At 40.9% G+C, this 22,622-nt stretch overlaps 1 protein-coding gene across 8 annotated transcripts; it reads right to left on the reverse strand.

The window, feature by feature from the left end:
• Positions 1–1,773: 1,773 nt before the first annotated feature.
• On the reverse strand, positions 1,774–16,520 carry LOC131217193 (uncharacterized). Of its 8 annotated transcripts, none has more exons than XM_058212008.1 (11): positions 16,390–16,520; positions 15,798–16,038; positions 12,229–12,464; positions 8,064–8,522; positions 7,825–7,965; positions 7,612–7,715; positions 7,292–7,513; positions 6,716–7,210; positions 5,720–6,150; positions 3,173–3,266; positions 1,774–2,238 (listed from the first exon to the last, which is right to left on the reverse strand). In XM_058212008.1, the coding sequence occupies exons 3-11, from the start codon at positions 12,406–12,408 to the stop codon at positions 2,121–2,123; spliced, it is 2,244 nt and encodes a 747-aa protein (XP_058067991.1). In that variant the 5' UTR covers positions 12,409–12,464; positions 15,798–16,038; positions 16,390–16,520; the 3' UTR covers positions 1,774–2,120. The 8 variants fall into 8 exon arrangements, with proteins under 8 accessions (XP_058067991.1, XP_058067998.1, XP_058067996.1 ...); XM_058212015.1 differs by lacking the exon at positions 15,798–16,038 and adding an exon at positions 13,015–13,135 and having other exon boundaries at positions 12,229–12,544; positions 16,390–16,496; XM_058212013.1 differs by lacking the exon at positions 16,390–16,520 and adding an exon at positions 13,015–13,135 and having other exon boundaries at positions 15,798–16,330.
• Between the last annotated feature and the right edge of the window lie 6,102 nt (positions 16,521–22,622).

Below are 22,622 nucleotides of genomic sequence, written 5' to 3' on the forward strand. Positions count from 1 at the left end.
AACTTCAGTAGCGACTCTCGCTACTCAACCTATCCGCGTCCTTTTGTGCATGCCAACCGCCACAGGGACGCGGATTGCGTCCTGCCCCGGCCCGTCTCTAGCCCCGAACGGGCAGTTATGTGGGCGGGCCCACCGTGGTGTATCTGTACATCCAAGCCGTCCATTCCTTTTTCTCAGATCATTTTAAGGCATGGGCACAAAAATGCGTCAGATCCAACGCTCAAATAGACCACACCACATATGACTCTTGCATTTAATGCAATGGCACCGTAGATGTGGTAAGAAGAACTCCAACATTTGAGGTGGCACCCACATCATGATTGTCGTTTCTTCTCTTCAATCGCTCCTCTCACGCCAGTGGATCCAGCAACTTGATGGTTCCATGGCCGTCTGATCATTGACCATCTTCCCGGCACCATTCTTTGCAGGTCTCATTGTTGTTATCCTCTGATGTAATAAAGATCCCCTCCATTGAATGATACGAGGACCCTGATGGTGGCCTCCAAATGGACGGTTAAAGGTTACAGGTTCATATTTTATTTAATGAGTAAGATTCCACCAGTTTGATGATTAGTATCACCCTATCACTGCGATTTTTGTACTGTGAGCTGTCCTTAGCGGATCCAACTGGATGAACTGTTTCAACTAATAGATGGGGGCCTACCTCTAGTGGATGTCCCACAAACTACTAACTGGCCCACCAGGACTACTGAATTAAACCTCTCTGTTTTTTCTTTTTTCTTTTTTATGTTTCTAAAAAATTAGATTCTCATCGAATATATGGAAACATCCGATCCATGAGGCTTTATGCATGGTCCACCAAGAGAAAACACACTGATTGGATGGTCTATATGGATGGAGACAAGTACAAAGTAAACAGGATGTTGTGTGCTACTGGAAAAGCTCATTAGCCCAAAAATGAGGCAGATCCAAATCTCAGGTGGACCACACCACAAGAAACAGTGGTGATTGAACGCCCACCATTAAAAACTTCCTAGGGCCACTGTAATGTTTATTTACCATCCAACCTGTTGATTAGGTCACACTCACATGAAGGGAAAACACAAATATCTGCCTGATCAAACACTTTTGTCACCCCCAAGAAGTTTTTAACGGTAGATGTTCAGTCATCACTGTTTCCTTTGGTGTGGCCCACCTGAGATTTGGATCTGCTTCAATTTTTGGCCTCATGCCTTCAAATGAGCTGGTACAATGGATGGATGGTGTGGATAGGGCCCACAGCTTTCCCAGTACGCAATCCCAGTTACGTTTATGCACCACGCTCCAGTCCACAGTTATACTGTTATGAATGCTAGGTATATGTACAGTAGACTAAATTTCAGTTCAAATAAGCGGGACCCATATGTCAATGATCCAGACCGTCCACATGATCAGCCTCGCCATGAATAACACTTCCACCAAAGGTTCCCTGAGTGGAAGATCCTATTGATTGGACTGAACCTTTTTTTGGTGGAATGCAGATGACACTTGTATGATCTTTAACCATCTATCTGCAGGACACCAAGTGAAGGGCTAGGATTATTTATTGATTTATTTAATTTTCAATCAGGGACATTTTTCCTGTACAGGTAATCCAAAGTGGGGCCAATCATATCAATGGTTTGGTCCACTAAACCATGGACCCCATTTGTACAAACTGAACTTGGGCATTGTAGAATACACCGAAAGCAGAATTCAAGAATTACATTTTTTCCCTTTTCTTTTTGTGCAGGAAGTGTATCCATTCATGATGCAATGGGAACCATACTGCCCTTGATTTTCCTAAATCAGGAATTTTTTTTAATGAATGAACGATCAGGATCACACATCCCACCAAATCATGCCATGATTCCAAGCACTGCTTGAGCTCAAAACTACAAAAGAATCTAATAGCAGCTACAATGAATGGACTGTGGTATTCCAATCTGTGCAATGTATAAAGCTGCTAGAAACCTTCCCAGTGCACAATCTTCTCTTGACTCCATCGTCTGTCGTAGAAGTGCATTGATGATGACTCCCTGATTTTCTAGCAAAATTAAATGCTGAAGAACATGACAGGGGGCCATAGGAAAATTGGGAGGGCCCCCTTTGTTGGATCCGACGCGTTGTGACTGCAGACATCATGGATCTGATCTGACGGCGAGCACTGAATCACGGCATAGCCGCCAATACTGTTTGAAGCTGAGAGAAAACCAAGGCATTGTTGAAGGGAAACCAGTTCCCAAAGAGGATGGGATTCTGTAAGAAGAAAGATGTCACATTTAGGGTGAGCTTAGATGTGGTGCTGAATCGAATTGCTATTACTAGTCTATTACATAGTTCGAAAACCCAAAAACTCAACTCGACTCAATGTCCACTTGGATTGGATCACTTGGAGACTCAGAATGAGTCTTAAATTGACTCAACTCAATATTATTATATACAATTGAAGAATATAATGGGGTGTGAATAAATATTTAAAATCATTACATATATAAGTTTATGTACAGAAAAGCATAGCTTTTTCTTATGGAACGTTGGTAAGAAGGTTGCGCTTCTAGCAAATGATGAAAATTCGATCTTGTCTGCTGCATTATTTTTGTGACTAAAAAGCTCCCGACTTTGCAGCCAACGCGGTTCAAGCCACACTGAGTCAGTCGAATTGTCAAGCTACTTAATGAGTCTTGTTGAGTTCAGACCGAGTCAAGTTTGTGACAGAGTTTCTCAGAGACTTGGCTCGAAATCTCATCGAGTCGGCTGAGTTTTGAGTCGAGTCAGTGAGTTTTAAAACTATCATCTAATAAGGTGGAAATAACTGAGTTGGAAAGCCTTGAACTCGATGTACTCAGAAACATCATTAAGAGCCAGTTTGAGTGCTGCTCGAAACTGGTAGTATAGTCCTAATTCAGTTTCTTCAGGCACGAGAAGAAAGAAAACCCATCTGAAAATAGGCACCCTTTCAAACATGACTCCACTTTTGGCATGGGACATTCTAGAGAAAGCAAATGCCCAGCTTTCTTCGATCCAAATCCTTTCAGAAAAAATCCGAAAGAGTCAAGACCGTCCCCTTTTCCGAACAAGGCCCTTGAAGATTAATGAACATGGAAACGGAAACGGAAACGGGACTTGAACAAATGGTATAAGAGATAATGCTCAAAGAAACAACTGAAAAGTGAAAACACATGAAAATTACCTTTGGCCACTGAGAACTCCATAAGCAGATGAAGCAGCAGAAGATAGAGAAACCCCACGAAAAGCATTCCTATAGTGAGGTAAGATAACTTGGCCTGCAGTAGTTCCCGTGTTAGCAGAACTTCACAGTATATATACGAAGCCAATGTAGCAGAGGAAAGAAGAGGTTCACCGATATGATGCAGGCATTCCAATGAAAGACAGAATATATGAACTTTTAATCAATCGCAATAATATAGGCAAATCAACCAATGATATTTCAACACACAGGTCCCACGTAACAAGGGATTGCAGGGTGCTGAGACTTGGCAGATTTACATCTTGCTGAGGCTCCCAATTTGACACATGGTTTTCTGCATAATAATAGGGCTGCCAACAGGTCTGGTTTGGGTCGGGACCTGTAGTACCCTTACCCAGGCTAACTGGTTCAGATCTTTCCGGGTTTGGGTCTAGTTCTTGAAGATTTGTACCCAGATCCGATCAGGTTGGGTACCACCGGGTCATTGGATCTAGGTTTTTGAGTTGGGTTCTGGACAAATAAGAGCACCTTGCCTGGTTTGGCCCACCCAATGGATGGATTAGATCTCACATAATGTGCCTCTTTGACATACTCATGGGATGTAAACACGTTCTCTTACATGCATGTACACATGGCAAGTGCTTTAACCATCTGATTTTTCCCTTTTTTTCTTCTATTTGATTTTTCCCTTCAAATTGTGGCGACTCTCTTAGGCAATCCCGATGCATTGCAGTCCAAATTGGGTGACTTTATAGCAGGCAGTTTAACCACCTGATTTTTCCCTTAGAATTTGGACAACCAACTATTTTGCTTTCTATCCATTTGATAGCCATTACCTAGATGATTACAGTATCCAAAGCATGGGCCTCAAATCATGGACCCCTTTGTGGATGAGGCAAGGCCCATTCTAGACGGATCATAGTCAGGTCGTCGACCTAGGAATAAGCAGTTGTTTAATGTTTGGCATGCATCATAGCAGAATGCTGTTGAATGTACCTTTGAAATGTTGAAAGCGCAATTTCCTATACCAAAGACAACCCAACTTATCAATTGGATACACAAGCAAAGGTAGTTTGCAAGTTGTATCACACATAATCATATTGTGAATGAGAGGTGATCTTAACCTTGATTCGAAAAATAGCCAATTGAGAAGAAGATAGCAAGGAGGATGTGCCAAATGAATTAGGCAAGGTGGTGTCAGATGAAGGTGGTGAGGAGGAAGAGGATGACATGAGGCAAGCAGTGCCACCATTTTAAAAAGTGAAGCAACGCCATCTGGGATAGAGAAAATTTATGTGCTTCTATTTAGTATCACAAGTGTTATATGGGCAAATTACCGACATCTTGGATACTGTTTGACAGGTTGTGTTTTGATACTTACCTGAATGAGAATATGAACAACTGCTAGAATTTGACAATCAGATTTACTTGAAAATGAACACGTGAATGTGAATGTTTTTCTTGTACCCTGTCTTCCCTACACTTTACATGAAAATTCTTAGGCATTTTTTGCAAAATTTGAAAGCAATCGGCACCTGAAGGGCAACCATGGCTTCGACTCTGACTATGGATCATTGACTTGCTGAGCTATTGTTGGAGCAAGTCCACTTGGGACAGAAGTGTGACCATCCTTTTGGGACACAAACATGGACTGCAATACTGAGGGGTTTAGAAGGCAGGTTGTATGTCGCTCTGGAAACATACCACATTTGGAAGTCCTAATATCTCAATCACTGGCCTCCAAGGAATGCTAAGGTGGGGAAAAAACAATGGCACATACTTCACTGGAAAAGCAGCAGCAAAAAAAAAAAAAATGTAGTGTTGAGATCTTCCAATTGGGAGGTTTTGGGGCATCACCCATCAACAGTGAGGCTCATCAAATCAACAGTCTGCACAACAGAACCGTGAATCTTACATGCACAGAACTGGAAGCATAAGCAAACTATACTTGGGTATTTTCTGAGGCTTGGGAAATCCCCATGGTAAAAGAACTGAGCAAAATTTGAACACATTCACTCGCTCATTTTTCTGTTGTAATTCTGATTTGAGAAGCTGGATTGTGATCATATCTGAGGATTGGACATTTTCCACAAGAATAAGGATAAGATCAAGTGGTACTAATCGGTGAGTATGAAGTGTCGTGACTGGAACATATTTCAAGGGCATGTTTGGATACGTGGAATCAAAAGAAAGGTTAGGAAAAAACAATATTATCCGATGATGATTCCATGAGAACTATTGAACAATGGATTCCAATTTAGAGTTTTTGTTTGTATAGCAAGTGGAAATCTCATGTTCCTCCCACAAAAATCAGCTAGTTTCTTTTGCCAAAAATACAAATTAGGGAAAAGCATAATGATAGCTTGGTGCAATCTCCCCTATTCTTTGACATCCAAACAACAAAAATTGTCACATCAAAGGAAAACCTTTTTCCTTTTCCATTGTTTGGTATAGAATCCATGGTTTCCAAACAAGGCCTAAAGAAGAAAAGAGAATTTTCGGTTGATAACTCAATGGGCATCGCCTTACCTAAAGTTGCAAAGTTGCTGCGAAGAACAGAAACCATATCTCCTGATCCTTTCTTATCATTCTTCTCTGCCATCCTTTCTTGTGCAGATGGTGAATAGTCTTCGTTAGAGAAGCTGAGCTTGGGAGCAGGCATATTGCTATTCTGACCCAATATGATTTCGAACCATATTCCAGAAGGGAATCTTCTCGGCCTCACCATCCGGAGGAAAATTTCAGCATAAGGGGTAGCGTGAAGAACTGAAATAGCAACTTCAATGAGAATACAGATGAAACTGGTCATGGCATTCATAATGGTGAAGAAAATGTAGAACACCGAACTCGTTGGAAGCAGTAGTAGTATAGGTGTAAAGATAAGAGACCCAACGACATGTTGCTCCACAGTGTAGTCATAACTATCTAGTCTCTGCCGAAGTGGATTCCACTTAAGACCTCTGCAAGCAACTTAAAAGCATTGTCAGTCAACTGAAGCAGGGAAAAAGAACAGTTATAGAATCAGGAATGGAACTATCAACTTTGAATTACTCAATCCCCACAGAAAGAGAACTACATTACTACCGAATTTCCAATTAAATAACCTAGATTCAAAATGATAAAAATAAAAATAAATAAATAAAACTTTTTTATCATTTAATGTAAAAGAAAAAAGAAAAAAGAAACTCCTCAATCTTATGAGAAGTCAGCAATATTCCAATTCTTTGGAAACTTAAATGTTTTTTTTTCAAGTGCGCTTCTTTCAATGGAAGTAGGCAATATAGCCATTGTTGTTTTGAAAGCTTAAAAGGAAAAACTCAAAAAAGGCCCCTTATTCCTCATCAACTGAATCTTTTCTTCTTCTTCTTCTTCTTTTAATTTCATTGATGATGAAAAAAAGAAAAGCAAGTTCAAGAGATTTAAATTTTAAGTGGCAGATTTGAATGTGCTCATCATCAATTTTTCACAATTCAGTCAAGAATAATAGTGGAAAGTTATTAACCCTAACTCAAGGATGAAAACTACCTAAAAAGGCGCCACAGCGATGCCAAAGCCTGGATCTGCTGCGAATATAAAAGCGAGATCAACCAATGAAGAGTTGAAAGATGTAATGTGGCAAGTTTAAGCATGTCTATGCACAGAGCAGCAGGTATAGTCGCCCCCAAAACGATACCAGAAATGGCAAGCCCCTTAATGAAATGCCTGAAGAGGAAACCGATAAAAAACCAGAGGGTAGACCAGATTTGAATTGCATTGAGTGAGAGCATGCCAAGAACTCTTGCCAGCTCAGTATTCAACTTAAAACCAGCTGGAACACCCATCAGCCACACGCATCCTGAACGCAATAGATTATTTGTAACATTGCCGACTAAGTGCAAAATCCAGAAGTACACAGCTTCCCTATAAAGTAACAGTGCCCAGCCAACAACATTCCCCAAAAGAACATCGATGAAAATACTCGACCAGATAGAATGATGGCGTAATGCAGCTCTATGTGCATATTCCACACTTGATTTCAACCTGAAAATTGCGCAATGTGAGGAAGCAAAATGTAAAAGATTAAGGATGGCTGAATAGCTTTTGCTTGGTTCGTTGAATTACCTTGAGCCACTACCTTGAAGGGAGATAGGCCAATACAGAAGCTGACAACTGCGGATATGCACATTCTTCCACGTATGGCTGAATACTTTCTCTACCACCATGCAAATCGATGATAGTGATGCATTACTGAGGAACCCATGACATACATGAAGAATGACGTAGAAGAAAGTGAAGAATGAAGCCACAAACATGGCTATTGAACGCCATGCAACAGCTACCAACCTGAAAAGGCAAAATACACTGTCAAACGCATAACGAAACGTAACAGGTAAAAAAGTGTAATGGTAACATAAAGAGACAATTAGGAAATAATACATTACATGGAAATAATTGGAAACTGTTGAAAGGAACTTCTGGGGCCTAGACTACCCTCAAAGAATGCCTTCGCAGCAGATGCACTGTTGAGTGCCAAAAAGACTATATCCTGTTTTAGAGATGATAAATATAGAAGTAAGTGGGCAATCATAAGTGTTGAAAATCAATCAGGTGAATTTGAGAAATATCAATCCACAACAACCGAACTGCCGTGTTACCAAGTCAGAGAATGGCTGTTTTTGGTAGAGTTCATCAACCCACTTAGGTCTTTTGAAGGGAGTTTTAGCATGCTCTGAAGAATTCCAAGAACTCAACGAGAAATGGTGTATGCCAAAAGTCGGCGGCTCATAAATTATCACCTGAAATCACTCAGATAAAGAAAAAGAGGATTTTAAACAGAATCCGCAGAGAGATTCCAATGAGAAGCAACCAGAGAAGGTCTTCCTGACTTACATACGTGAGCATCACGAGTAGATAATAGATCCCCATTGCAATGCATGTGATGCAAATCGGGAATCCAACCAATCTTTTTACAAAGAAACCCTTGTGAACTGGAGCTTAGCTGGACCCAGTTACCATTGTTAATAGAATATTGTCTGTACTGTTCTACAAATCTATCTAGCTTGTGGCAACCACATTGCCATCTTCCACAATCTACTGTAGATGCTGCATTTCCGAATATCTCTTGATCACGTTGTGGACATAATCTTCCATAATTGGTGGCCTTTGAGGCAGTAAAGTCCATTTGAAAACTTTGCGATGTCTGAGTAAAACTATCACAATCAAGATCATTCTTTTGATTGTCCATCATTTTCTGACATTCATAGTGGTAATCGACTAAGAATCCCAGCATAGAGAACATTGAGCAATCCTGTAGCATTGTTGGCATTTTTCCATTTGCATAACGAAGGATTTCCTGAACGAGAAAAAAGAACCAGAAACATCACAACAAAATCATCTTGAGAAGATATGAAAGACTAAAGAAAATGACATTTCATTGAAATTTCATTTTATCAATTGAATATATAAAAAGAGTAATGCTACGGCAATTACTTTCTCTCTTTATATTGTTTCCCGAAGTCCATCTTAAGTAGGCTTGAAAAGCTTCGGAGAGGTTTCCTTTGGAATGGAAACTCTAATAGTTGCAAATTTCATCGCCTCAGTAGTGTGAGGTCTACAAGCCCTATTCGGAAGGTAAAGCAGGTATCCCGGTTCTAGCAGATGTTACCTAAGCTCTCTTGGGAAAATGGTTCTAGCGCTTTGGCATAGAGGCAGGTAAATGGTGGAGAGCAATTATAGCTTGCAAATATGTTATTGATGAGGGAGGATGGTTCTCTAAATCCTCCCTCTACAAAGCCTCATCTGTGTGGAAGGCCATTGCTGCTTGTAAGCTTCTTTTATTGGAAGGAATCTCTTTTGCCCTTGGAGATGGGAGATAAATCAGATTCTGGGTGGACCGGTGACAGAGCTCAGGTTTTTTATTTTCCCCAGTTCAACCAGGATGGTTTCTAATCTCTCCTCATCTACTACATATTTTTTTTTTTTAAACAATGGTTCAAGGTTATGGGGCCCGCCTTGCAGGAGACCTTTGTCAAAGCATGAGTTGGAAGAATTTTTAGATCTCTTGAAGCTCCTTGAAGGGATTCGGCCTTCCCCGGGTGTGGATGATTCTGTATACTGGTCGCATTCTTCCTCAAGTGGCTTCTCTTCTAAGTCCTTCCTCTTACTCATCAGAGGCTTGTCCCTTAGGATATCGTTTTCGCAACTTCATTTGGTTTCTCATGACAGGCAAAATTCTCACAGTGGACAACTTGCAGCGTCGCAACATGGTACCAATGTTTTTCTTCTGTCTTGGCAACATGAAATCTATCAACCACCTATTTCTTCACTGCCCTTTTGGGTGTGAAGTGCGGTCGTCTATCTTGGCCAGATTTCATTTCCCCCTAAGTGATACCTAACTCGATTTACAGCCTATTGTTTACTTGACATGGAGGAGGTGTTGGCAAAGATTTCTCTCTTTGGTGTTTGTCTATGTTGGCGACTCTCTAGGCTATATGGAGAGAAAGGAACAGGCATTGCTTCCGGGATTTCTCCTCTCAGTCATCTAGGGTGTCAAATCTAATTCTTCAGGACGTGGGAGACTGGTCGCTTAGTCTTAACCTTTCAAACCGTCGTATCATTTCTTCCCTTCTTGGTTTGTAAATGTGTTGGCTCACTTAGTCAGCCTTAGGTCTCTCTTCTATCATTTTTTTTTTGAAAGATGACAAATTTTATTAAACACAAGGCACAAAAAACAACAAACAAGAAAGAAAGAGGAGAGCAAGGACACCAAGACATCGACCTAGCTAAACCCCTAAGAAATCCAAATTACAACCCTTGAGCTTGGGGTGGAAACAGTCCATTCACAAACTAGCAATTTGATTCTAAGAGAAATACTTTCCGCCGACTTGAGGTGTATGGTTGGTTTTGTAGGTTTTCTTTTGTCCTGTGTTTCCCTTTTGTCTTTGTTTTGAGTTGTATAGCTGAATTTGTTTTTGGCTTTGGCTTTGTTTTGTTTCTTGGGTTTCCTTTGGCTTCCCTTTTTATAAAAGTTCAATCTTCACAAAAAAAAAAAAAAATCTTGTTCTCATATGTTCTTTAACTGCTCATTCTCTTACCAGCTTTGGAGAAAGACATGCACAAAGATGGCGTTATCTCCTTCCTTGCTTAGCTCCCCTGAGTACTACTTGATTAATGGTGCCTCTAAATTCCCTTCCAAATCCATAGAAATTGAGATAGACTTAGCTTTGCAGCTTCAATATTCCATATTTGCAAGGAACGCAATAACCACATATTTTGGAGGCTATCTTCCTCCAAAACCGCTTTACTTCATGCCATTTTTGTTGATATTCAATGCAGGTTATTGTTTGTAGGCACACCTCGGGATACTCCAATGGTAGTCCCACTTTTTACATTGCATGAACTTTTTCCAAGCCTAACTTGCCACCCTAGAGCTATTTCTATGACCTTGAACCTTATTTCTTTTGGAGGTATGCCTTCCTTGCCACGCCCAAGGGCTATTGTTACTATTATTGAATGGAGAAAATCTCCATGTGCCCTCCATCTCGATTTGGGATGAGTTTGGTAGTTCCACCCTTGGGAATGTCAGTTAAGTGGAAGAATTTTGGGAGTTGGGTTCACAGATTGAGGGTATAGCTTTTGCCCTTGAGAGCCAGCTTCATTTTAGAGAGCAGTATAATATTGATATAAAACAAACGCCATTAATGGTTATGAAGTGCCCCTCGAAGTGTCAATTGTAAAGTGGAATAAAAGCCAAGCAATGTGCGTCCATGGCTAGAAAGTTTACGAGTTTTATGTTTATTCTTGCATCTTCCTCCTGGTTTAAGACGTCGAAGAATCTAATCCAGATTACAAGCTCTCTGCTTTTTTGCCTTCATAGTCAACAATTATCTTTGATCGATCTGTAGTGTAGGTGGCTTGAGGCTTGCTTGGCCAGACTGAGGGCTAAGATATTTTCTCTTTGTTGCTTAGCATGTGTTGTGGGCACTAAGTTTGGTTAGTTATACATTCTTTGCTTGCTTGGCCTGGGTTGTTGGCTCTAGTTCCCTTTTCTCTAGGGGCTTGTTTCGATTTGAGTAAAGCATGGGAAAGGAAAATTTGTTTCTTAGGCGACCTTATTTCCAGGAAATTGTGGGAAAGGAAACTTTGCTTTCCATGTTTGTTTTTAAATAAGATTTTCTTAGAAAATTGGAGGTGCCTTTTACATGTGGGGCCCAAGTGAAGATGAATGGTGGCACATGTGGCATAGGGGCATGTGTGTGGCACAATAGAAGATGGACAATCGCACATGTGACACATGTGAGGTGATTGGAGATGGGCGGTGGCATGTGTTTAACTCTTGAGAAATTCATTTTCCTTCAATTGTGGAAAAATGCCTTTCTTAGGAGGGGGAAGGTGAGAAAATAAATTTGTTGATTTTCCAACAAAAAGAAGCAATGAGAAATGGTGTTTCCCATTAATTCCCACTAAAGAAGTCTTCATAAACATAGAAAATTAGTTTCATGGGAAGTGGTGTTTCCTTTCCTTTCCCTTCCATGCATCCAAACGGACCATAGGTTTTTTTCCCTAGATTGGGCCCTTTTGATGTTGTGTAGTGTTTGTAGCCGCGCGCTTGTTTTCCCTGCTGGTTGGCATTTTTTGTTGATTAATAAGCTCCTATCTTCCAACCCCTCGAATCAATTAGAACCCCTCCAAAGGCGAATGTTTGGTCCGACAGCTTCATTTATTCTTTGCAAATGATGCATTCCTGAAATTTGATTTACAATGCCCAAGCACAAACAACAGCAAATTACAACATAAAAAGTGCACCAAATTCTATGTAAACATCAAGCTATATGAATTATGTGATTGTTCCTAGGTAACAATTGTTTGTAGGTAGGGCTGTCAACAGGCAGGGCCCGGGGTCATTTCTGGCCAGCATTTTGAACTATTTGGGGGCTGGGCATATTCCAAATTTTTATTTTTCTAGGCCCAAGTGCAGCCCATTGACAATCCTACATGTAAGGCCAGTCAACAACTGATGGAAAAGATATGGGACTGGAGAAATAAAATGAGATCCGCACCTGAAGATCAGCTTGGGAGCGCATGAGCAAGATCTGATCCAGAGGAGCTGCAGTTGCTACAACAACATCAATGGAAGTGCAAGAGGAGGGGACAAACCAACCAAAAAGGAGGAGGGCAGAGTTGGGTTTGCAAGATAAGAGCAGCTCGGGCCACCAAACCCTGCATTTCCTTCGCCTCATCTTTATCTCACGACCATGGCTAGTTTCTTCTTAGTGACAAACACCATAAGCAATAACTGGAGGAAATCAAGAAAGACATTAAAATCTTGAATCCTCAATCCAAATTGTGGGAAAAACGCATCCAATCCAACGAGAACTGGGCACAAAATGAAGCAAAGCGGGGTTGAGAAATCCAAAACAAATAAAGAGAATGGTCAAGATATGTAAATGTCCACTCATACATTCCTTTTCTCCTTCTGTATTTTGTTAAACGAATGCAGTTAGTGCATGTGCATGGTCATTATTTCATGACCTTCCACAATGACAATAGGTGCATAGAGGGCACCCCAATTGAACGATCCCAACTGTCTGTTAGTTGGCCCCCAAACAAGTGCCCAAAATGTAAAAAGCTATTCGCTTGAGGCCTGGCAATCATACAGTTGGGATCATCTGCATACACTATGGTAGTTGGCAATTGCCGACTACAATTCAAGTACATGTGACTATGTGAAGATTATGCAACACAATGTCAAGCCAGGTTGATATCACTGCGACCTACCATTTCCCTTTGCTCAAATAAAGAAGCATTAATATCTCTCAACATCCCCACAACATAAGAATACTGACCCGTTCCTGACAAAATATGCAACATCCCTAGTTCATAATACTTGGTTCAGCACTCCGTAGAGGTGGAGCCCGCATTTCATTGATCCGAACCATTCATCTGCCATGTGCTGCAATGGCAACACTGTAAAGACAACCATCCAACAGTGAGCCAAAACGGACCATCCAACCAGTCCTCCAATCAAATGGACGACAATGCCCAGTGGAGGGGATCCCCATCCCACTTCCCATCCACAGCTGCACCCACCAGATGAATGGTACAGATCACCAAAAATGAGCTCCATGTGTATGGAATACCGGCCCGAATGAAAAACGCCAAATATTGTACAGAAGTAACCCCATTTGTCCCCACTATTTACCAAATTCTGTGAGAAGCCCTGAAAAAACTCTTAATCCAAAAACCCTGATGTTGTCTACAATCCTCGTTTTCAAAGATCAAATGGAAGGCATTTCAACTCCATCAAAACGAACCCAGAAATCTGGAATTTCAAAACCCTAAATTTCAAACCAACATAGAAATCTTGAATTCCAAAACCCTAAATTCTCAAACCAACAATGAAATCTCAAAATCCAAAACATTAAATGCTCAAACCAACATAGAAGTCTTAAATTCCAAAACCCTAAATTCTCAAACGAAGACAAAAATCTGGCATTCCAAAATCCAAAATTCTCAAAGCAACACAGAAATCTTGAATTCCAAAACCCAAGAAGATCGAAATTCTCAAGGGTCATATGGATGATTGTGAAATCCTCAAGTTGTAAAGAGTTTACAGGTAATCAGATTACAGGGGCTGTTTAGATGCCTGCAATTGCCTATGAATACTTTACAAGCACTTTACAGCGTGTAAAGTCATTACATCTTTCAGCTGCAATCTGAAACCTGGTTAAATGCCATGTTTCATATTACAGGTAATGGCTAGAAAGAAATTTTGAAATCTCTCTCTATCAATCTATCTATGAGATGTTCAATATTGATTTAGAGAAGATGGATTTTGTTGGAGGAAGAGAAGAAAGAAAGAAAAAGAATGAGCTGTTGAATTTATTTGGGTTGGTAGTGATTTGGGGGAGTTTTCTTTTGCAATGGATGAGATCAAACATTGGATGAAATGAAAGAGATTTTAGAGAAGTAGTGAGAAGCTACTAACAGATTTATCAACTACCTTTGATGATAGCAAGAGAGACATTAATTGCTCTCAACTACCTTTGATGATAGCAAGAGAGACATCAATTGCTCTCCATTTCTAACGCAGGACACCATGAAGAACCTCGCGTTACTATGTATCAGGAATTTCAAATAGTTTCATGAGAAAAGGGGGAGTTGATACTCTATTGGAATATGATGCTTTGCAAGGGACGCAATCCGTCTACCATAGCCTGTCTCCAACTGGGAACGGGCAGCAGCTTTGAGTGGCTGCCATGATGTATGGGTCTTATCCACACCGTCCATCCATTTTTTTGTATCATTTTAGGGGATAAGCCCAAAAATGAGGCGGATCCAAGGCTCAAGTGGACCACACCACAAGAAGCAGCAGAGATAATGATTCTCACCGTTGATACTTTTCTATGGCCCACCATGATGTTTATTTTCCATCCAACCTATTCATAAAGTTACATAAACCTGGATGAAGAGAAAACACAAATATCAGGCTCCATCCAAAACTTTTGTGGCCCCCAAGAAGCTTTCTACGGTAAGTGTTTAATCCCCATTGTGTAGTCCACGTGGGCCTTGGATCTGCCTCATTTTTGGGTCTATACCCTAAGATGATACAAAAAAATGGATGGACAGTGTGGATAAGACCCATACATCACGGTGGCCACTCAAAGTTGCTGCCCGTTCCCAGCTGGAGACGAGCGGGGTAGGACGCAATCCCTCCAATTTAATGGTTAGCATCGTTTTTGGTTCATGATACATCTAACAGACCCACAATATGCCAATTAAAGTTGAATTACATACATGTATATGGCCATTTTTTATTAAAATATAAGAGCCTAGTATTATCCATCACATTCCATCAAAGGTAAGAGGGCATTCGAATTAGTGAGCCCACTTCTGTGGCCCACCTAATGCTGGTTTAGCATAAAGGTTGGCTCTGGATTTTATTGAGATTGGCTCTCAAAACAACAATCCATCTTAAATGAAACCCCTATATGTCATTTGAAGATTTTATAGGAATTTACCTCTCCAAGCTCTCTCTGATGTAAATACCTCATGACAAGCTGTAAACACTTTACCTTATTCAAGCACAGATATTTGTTTACTTGTAACCAGTTTACAACTTAGAGCCAAACAAAACAGTCTGTAAAACACTTTACACCTCTTTTTAGGTTTTCGCTCAGTTGGCAAAGAGCACGAGACCACACAATGTGATCCGTCCACCTTGTCAGATGGAGTTCCAAAGAAAGGAGAGGAATGTTCAAGTGTGCTCATTTGCCAGGATAGACAGGCACATGCCAGCTAGAAACACGATTGATGCATTTTCCAGGTGCAACAGACTGTGAATGGAATTCATCGCCTCCATCACGACTAACGATACAGCACCTTTCGCTGGGGCATTGCTAGGGTGCGGTGGCTCCATACCGCAGTCATGCGGTGGCTGGTTTTCACCCCCGGATTGCATTTTAAACAATTAACCGTTCATGTTCTGAAGATGAATATTTAAGGCTCATATTCAAAACCAAGTTTCAGAGGTTAGGATCATCAATGAAGCATGATTATAAGACTGCAACTTCTATATGGTGGTATTAATAACATGAACAGTACCATAATGTGGCACGTGCCACCGTACCTTAGCAAATCCCGTTTCGGTGTTGGGTCTCATATGCTGAAATGATCAGATAATCGGAACCATCCAAACTCTGGAGCCTGGATTGTATGCCAGACACGACTTCTCTTGTAGAGCTCAGTTATGGCTATTGATGTGGGATTTTGAATCATGTCATTCCCTTGGCATGATCCGGATGTTCATCAGATGGGCTGCTCTGTATGGCCCAAAAGGTGGGCCGCTCCAATTATCGGTGGGCCCTTGCCTGCGTGTCAAATGTGGACCATTGCTCATTTTTTTTAAACCGTCCGTTTCTTCATAGACAGATGGTCCACTTGATGAGTGGACATGCCCCAACGTTAGTCCACAGCTTAATCATGGCAGGGAGATGATCCAGAACTTGCACACATTTCCCATTAAAAGAGAGAGAGAGATTGAAAATTAGGTATTTATTTTGAAAATTACTAATTAGGGATTCACCATTGTAAAACCCTAATTAGGGTTTCGGCATTCAACATTGAAGATGCTCGACCACAAGGGAGAGACTGAGATCGAGAGAGAGAGAGAGAGAGAGAGAGGGAGGGAGGGAGGGAGGGAGGGAGGGAGATGAGGAGACCTGAGAGAGGGAGACCAAGAGCGCTTGCGTCGCGGTGGTTGCTTCGCCGCTTGATATAGAGAGAGACCTCTTGCTTGGCACAGAGAGAGAGAGAGAGGGAGAGAGAGAGTCGGAGAGAGAAAGAAAAGAGAAACTCTTGGATTTTTCTTGGCATTTTTACCGCGATTTTTAATGCATATTTTACCAAATAACGCTTGGACTGTTGGAAATTACAATGAAGTGTTTTTTGAGGGGTGAAATCAGAAAATGCCGCATTTAATTTATTTTTTTCTTTAAAAAGTTGTAAAAGTAGAGCCTTGTGGGGTGACATGGTACACGTGTAACATCCAGTCCATCCAACCTATCCAACCCACCATGGCGATAACGTGGACAAAACATTGAGCCAATCAGAACATCGGATGGGCTACACTTGGATTGAGATATTTTAAATGGTATATATTTTACTTTTAATGGATTGGCTCACCTTTCGATTGCATCCGTCGTATGTTTTCGGTTTGTCTAACAGCATGGTCGTTGTACATCTGTTTGACAAGTTAAATTTGAGATACATACCATGTAGGCCTTAAAAATATCAACCCAAGAAAAAATATCAAATCTAGAGGGTCGTGGTAAAATCCAAGTGCTGGCGGAGAATTTTATGTTAGAAATAATTGTTTATTTCAGAGATTTTTAGATAATAATACTTTGTTAATATAGAATTTGCATTTGTATGTGTTTAATTTTAAAACTTTTAATGGAAAATCTCTTATGAGTTTTAAACTTACTAACAATTCCTCCCTATATCAAAAATATTGCTATAATAACTTTTGAGAAAAGTTATAAAGACATTCTTACCTATCATTTTACTTTAATAAGTAATAAAGAATTTTAGAACTTACATAATATATGCAGGACTACTCATCACTCAAATGCATTTGCCAAACTATAATAATCATATAAAAAAATTTATTTCGAATCGAATCACCCAATGAAGTGCAATTGAACATCATGGCAATTACATCTATTGAATGAATTAAATATCATACAAATATCATATAAGCTCTACAAATATCAAGAAGATTTTTATTTACAAAAGTATCAGGATATAAATACCTAATTAATGATGCAGTATTTTGTAAATTTCTTTTATGCAGAAAGAACTAATGATCCAGACCATTGGTGTATGCTCAGATGAATTAAAACATTGCCTCAGTAGCATCTTAGGATTGTCAGCACGTGTCACCCTCTAAGGAGCCACATGCCAAGATGATCCAATGATCTAAACCATAAATGTTTTCCATACGATGCTATTATGGCCAACGTAAGAAGCTTCCTTTGAATGGATGAGTGGACCCACCTGGTTTTCGCACATGGGGTCCGCCTTATACATGGCTCAGATGTCCAGTGGGACATGGTCAGTGATCGAGACCATTGATCCAATGAACAGTTTGGGCAGCAGTCACACTCAACTCTCAAAACTGACTGCTGGATGGTCAGAGTTGTCCAATCACTTTTTTTTTAGCGTATGGCCCATCAACATAGTGGCCCACGAGATCAACGGTCCTGATCACCAACCCTATTTCCTACCGGTACCGTACAATGGAAGAAGCCACACAAAGCTTCCATCCCTTGAGCAGCATGATAGCATTTATCTTTATGAAAATCTGATAGTATGGACCTGGGAGTGTTTGGTGGCACACAAAATCTTGATTCAAAAAGGCCGAACAAGACTGAATAGAAGCAGGGCATGTTTGATTTTTTCAGGAAAATGTAAATGCCGTGGAAATGGGCAATAATTATTTTGCAGGGTAATTACCTTCATCGCTATGTTGATTTGACTCTTACTTTTTCCAACACAAATAGAGGAGACTGCCAAATATAAGGGGGCCACCATGATGTATGTGGATTATCCACACCGTCCATCCATCATGGTAACTGATTTTAGGCATGAGCCAAAAAAATGAGGCAGATTCAAAGTTCAAGTGGACCACACCGTAGTAAAAATGTAATCGAACACTTATCGTTAAAAACTTCTTGGGACCACTATTTACTTTGGTGTGGGCCACTTGAATGTTGGATTTTTCTCATTTTTCAGCTCATGCCTCAAAATGTTAAGGTAAAATAGATGGACGATGTGGATGTGTCATGTACATGACGGTGGGGTCCACAAATTTATGTCAGTTATTTTGGACTTTTTTCAAGAAAGGAATACCCAGGTATTTTCAAACAGGTGAAATTGTAATAATGGAGTGTTTGCAAGGTATTTACCCTGAATTTGGAAAACCAATCAGGCCCTTAAGGTAAGGGTGGCAATGAGCTAGGCGACCCAACCCAGCTCTGGCTAGAGCCGTACACGAGTCAAGTTAGCTTGGTTAGCTCGCTCGACTAGACTTGAAAAACCTCGAGTCGCCTTGGTTCGAAATTGAATTCAGACCGAGTCGAGCTGATTTTTGGAGCTCGAACAAATTTCAAGCCGAGTTCGAGCTTGCCCGAGCTCGACTTGACTTGGATCGATCCTCGACTCGGATCAAATCAGCTTGGTGACTTGATTATATTGGTATTGGTGCTACTCATGGCGTGTTTGATGAAATGACTCAACGAACTATTGTTTCAGAGTTTGTGCATTCTACGTAGGATCAGTTAGTAGCAAGGAAGGAATGAATAGAAAACAAATCACTAAAAGAAAACTTTACATTATAAAACTACCTTCATATTTTGATTTTGATTTTGATTTTGCTCACCGAGTGTTTGATGAAGTAGCCGTAAAGAGTTGTTACTGTTTTGCATTATGTGCGAAATTGAAGATGCATTCAAAGTGTTTGATAAAATGCCGCACATGCTCAAACTCGGCTCATGCTGGCTCAAGCTGGCTAGACAGGCTCGAGGACTGAGTCGAGCCAAGTTCGAGCTGAGGTTAGCTATGAGCCGAGCCGAGGCAATCTATGCCAAGCTCGACTTAGATAGACTCGCTTCCAGCTAGGGCTTAGACCTAATATGTTAGCCTGTAGGCCATGCTTGGGAGCGGCATTGCACGATGGATTTCTCGTCATTTTAGCCCAGCCCAGGCTAGCCCAACCTAACTTTTACATGTACATGAAGTTAGGTTCGTGTTGAGTTTTGGTCTTGATGGCTCGGGTCCTTTCAACTCCGGGCCTTGCCTTTTGGGCCATGTCTCACCTAATTCAAGTTCATGTTAGTTCTTTGAACCTTGTTTTTGATGTTCCCATTCATGTTATTTTTACTTGATCAACGAATGAATTATGAACATTCAAATGGGAAATATGGATTTTACCAAGCGTTTCGGCTGGGGCTTCGAGGACTACTAAGTTAGGTCCATAATAGGCTTCATGGGGTTTTCCTCCTCAGTTCAGAGGTGAGGTTGTGCAGCGTAGATGTCCTAAATCTTGCTGGACCGCACTGCTCGACCGGTCAAGTATCCTGCTCGACTAGTCGAGTGTGCAGCTCGACCGGTCGAGGATGTTGCTCGACCAATTGAAGATCGCTCGACTCAAAGTCCAGCAAGCCATAATTTTTTACCTCGACCAGTCGAGGGTTACACAGATTCAGTCTGGATTTGGTGCAGACTGCATAAAATTGAGGCGGTTTTCACAAAGGTCCGGAAGGGAGTTTCCTAAACTATAAATATGGGTCCCTATGGCTATTATAAGGTATGTTAAGGCTTACTAAAGTGATTCTAGAGGGAGGGAGAGAGAGAGAGAGAGAGAGAGAGAGAGAGAGAGGAAGCTTGTGGAAGGGAGGGTTCTGCTCGTAGAGGTAATCTACTGCGCAGTTGACGTCTCAGCGCTTCTACGTCCTCGTGATCGGTGAGATCTCTCCGTTTTCTTTATTCTCTTATTGTTCATCCACTCCTGCGTAAGTGAAGAAGGTTTAATCCAAGTGGTGTGTGTTTATGGTCAGTTGGAACGTTCTACTTCGTAGTGAATTGTTGCTCTGGACTAGGTCCCGTGGTTTTTGCTTATTCGAGAGTTTTCCACATAAAATCTCTTATGTCGTGTGGTTTATGCTTTGATTTATTTCATTATTTTATTATATTTCATAATTCTAGTGTTTTTTAGGAGGCGAGATCCTTAGGTTTTTGTGCAACGCTCCCAACAAAGTGGTATCAGAGCATTCAGGTTGGTTGAACGGAGTGGGATCAAATCTGAATTATGGAAGGTGGCTCATCAAGGATAATCAGTTTCAACGGTTATAACTGAACCATATGGAAGGCTAAGATGGAGGATTTGCTTTATTGCAAGGACTTGTATGCTCCAATTCTAGGCATATCGGCAAAGACAAAGGATATGTCAGATGATGATTGTAAGAAGTTGGACCGGAAGGAGGTACGATTTATTAGACAATGGCTGTATGATTTCATATTCCACCATGTGTCTATGGAGACCTTAGCCGCTAGCCTATTGCTGAAATTGTAAGGGTTGTATGAGAGGAAGACAGCTGACAATAAGATTTTTTTGATAAGACGACTTGTGAATCACAAGTTCAAATATGGTGGTTCTGTGGCTAAACACATAAATGAAGTCAGCAACATATTGAATCAGCTCTCCACTATGAAGATGGTCTTGAACGATAAACTACAGGCTTTGTTATTGCTTAGCTCATTGCCTGACAGTTGGGAGACATTGGTAGTGTCTCTAAGTAACTCTACGTCAGATGAAAAGGTGTCCATGAAACAGATAACTAGTTGCCTCTTCAATGAGGAGATAAGGAGGAAGTCTCAGGGTCTACTCAACAAGAGGCCCTTGTGACATAAGATCAGGGGAGAGGAAAGAACAGAAAGGGCGAGAAGACCCGAGATGAATCAAGAGGCAAGTCGAGTGTCAGGAATGATGTTGAATGCTATAATTGTGGCAAGAAGGGCCACTACAAACATGAATGTCATAAGAATAAGAATTACAAGAAAGAAAAATGGATCAGATTCCACTGCAGTAGCTTCAGATGATGACGTTGTAGTTATTCTTTTAGCAGATCATGATGTTTGTTTCACTGCTACGAGTCAGGACATCGACTGAGTGATAGACTTAGGAGCCTCGTTTCATGAGACTCCACGCAGGGATTTCTTCACAAGCTACAAGTCAGGCGACTATGGGACCGTGAAGATGGGAAATTCTGACGTATCAAAGATCATAGGGGTCGGTGATATTTATGTGAAGACCGATGTGGGTTGTACATTGGTTCTCAGGGATTTCAGACTTTCGCATCAACTTGATGTCAACAAAAAGGTTGGATGATGATGGTTATGAAAGTCGATTTGTTGGTGGGCGCTGAAAGCTCGTTAAGGGTTCGTTAATCGCAACCAAAGAGAATAAGTGTTGCACCCTTTATAAGGCAAGTGATAATGTGTGCAAGGGTGGGTTGAACTCAGCGAAAGATTTAGCTACTGACATGTGGCATAGGCGTCTATGCCACATGTGTGAAAAAAAGGCTTCAGCTACTAGCAAAGAAGCGGCTCATTCCAGACGTAACATGTATACCTCTCAAAACTTGTATTGACTGTTTATCAGGGAAACAATATAGAGTTTCATTTGTTAAATCTTCTTCCCATGTTAATAAATTGCATGCATTAATTTTGATTTATTCTAATGTTGTGGTCTTATGAGAACAAAAACTTTGGGTGGGGCATTGTATTTTGTCACTTTAATAAATGATGCATTTAGGAGGGTTTGTGTTTATGCTTTGAAATCCAATAACGAGGTTTTTGGTGTATTTAAAATGTTTCATGCAATGGTCGAGAGAGGGACAAGTAGATTATTAAAGTGCATCCGCACTGACAATGTTGGTGAATACATTGGTGACTTTCATGAATATTGTAAGTCCACAGGTATACGGTATGAACAGACGATTCTCAAGTCCCCCCAGCATAATGGTGCGGCTGAGCGAATGAATCGCACCATTGTAGAGAGAATCAGATGCATGTTATCTCATGTAAAGTTGCCTAAGATGTTCTGGGGATAAACAATGCACACGGCAGTATATTTGATAAACATGTCTCCGCCAGCCCCATTGAATGGAGAGGTACCTGAGAAAGTGTGGACTGGACAAGATCCATCGTACAGTCATCCCAGGGTGTTTGGATGCAGGGCATCCGTTCACATATCAAAGGATAAGAGGTTCAAGCTCGATACAAAGATCAGGCAATATGTGATCTCGGGGTACGATGATGAAAAGTTCGGCTATAAATTGTGGGATCCGACCGAGAAAAAACTCATCAGGAGCAGAGATTTGGTCTTCTTCGA

Source organism: Magnolia sinica, chromosome 10 (genome assembly GCF_029962835.1).
Source record: "Magnolia sinica isolate HGM2019 chromosome 10, MsV1, whole genome shotgun sequence".
Classification (NCBI taxonomy): Eukaryota; Viridiplantae; Streptophyta; class Magnoliopsida; order Magnoliales; family Magnoliaceae; genus Magnolia; species Magnolia sinica.

What these genes read in the sequence shown, in the direction of transcription:
- LOC131217193 (XM_058212008.1), bottom strand. Translation starts at nt 12,408, where the DNA reads ATGAGGCGAAGGAAATGCAGGGTTTGGTGGCCCGAGCTGCTCTTATCT. An exon ending in GCTCCCAAGCTGATCTTCAG is followed by an intron (nt 8,523 to 12,228) that starts GTGCGGATCTCA and finishes TTTCTCGTTCAG; the next exon opens with GAAATCCTTCGTTATGCAAA. An exon ending in CAGTTTCCAATTATTTCCAT is followed by an intron (nt 7,514 to 7,611) that starts GTAATGTATTAT and finishes TTGCCTTTTCAG; the next exon opens with GTTGGTAGCTGTTGCATGGC.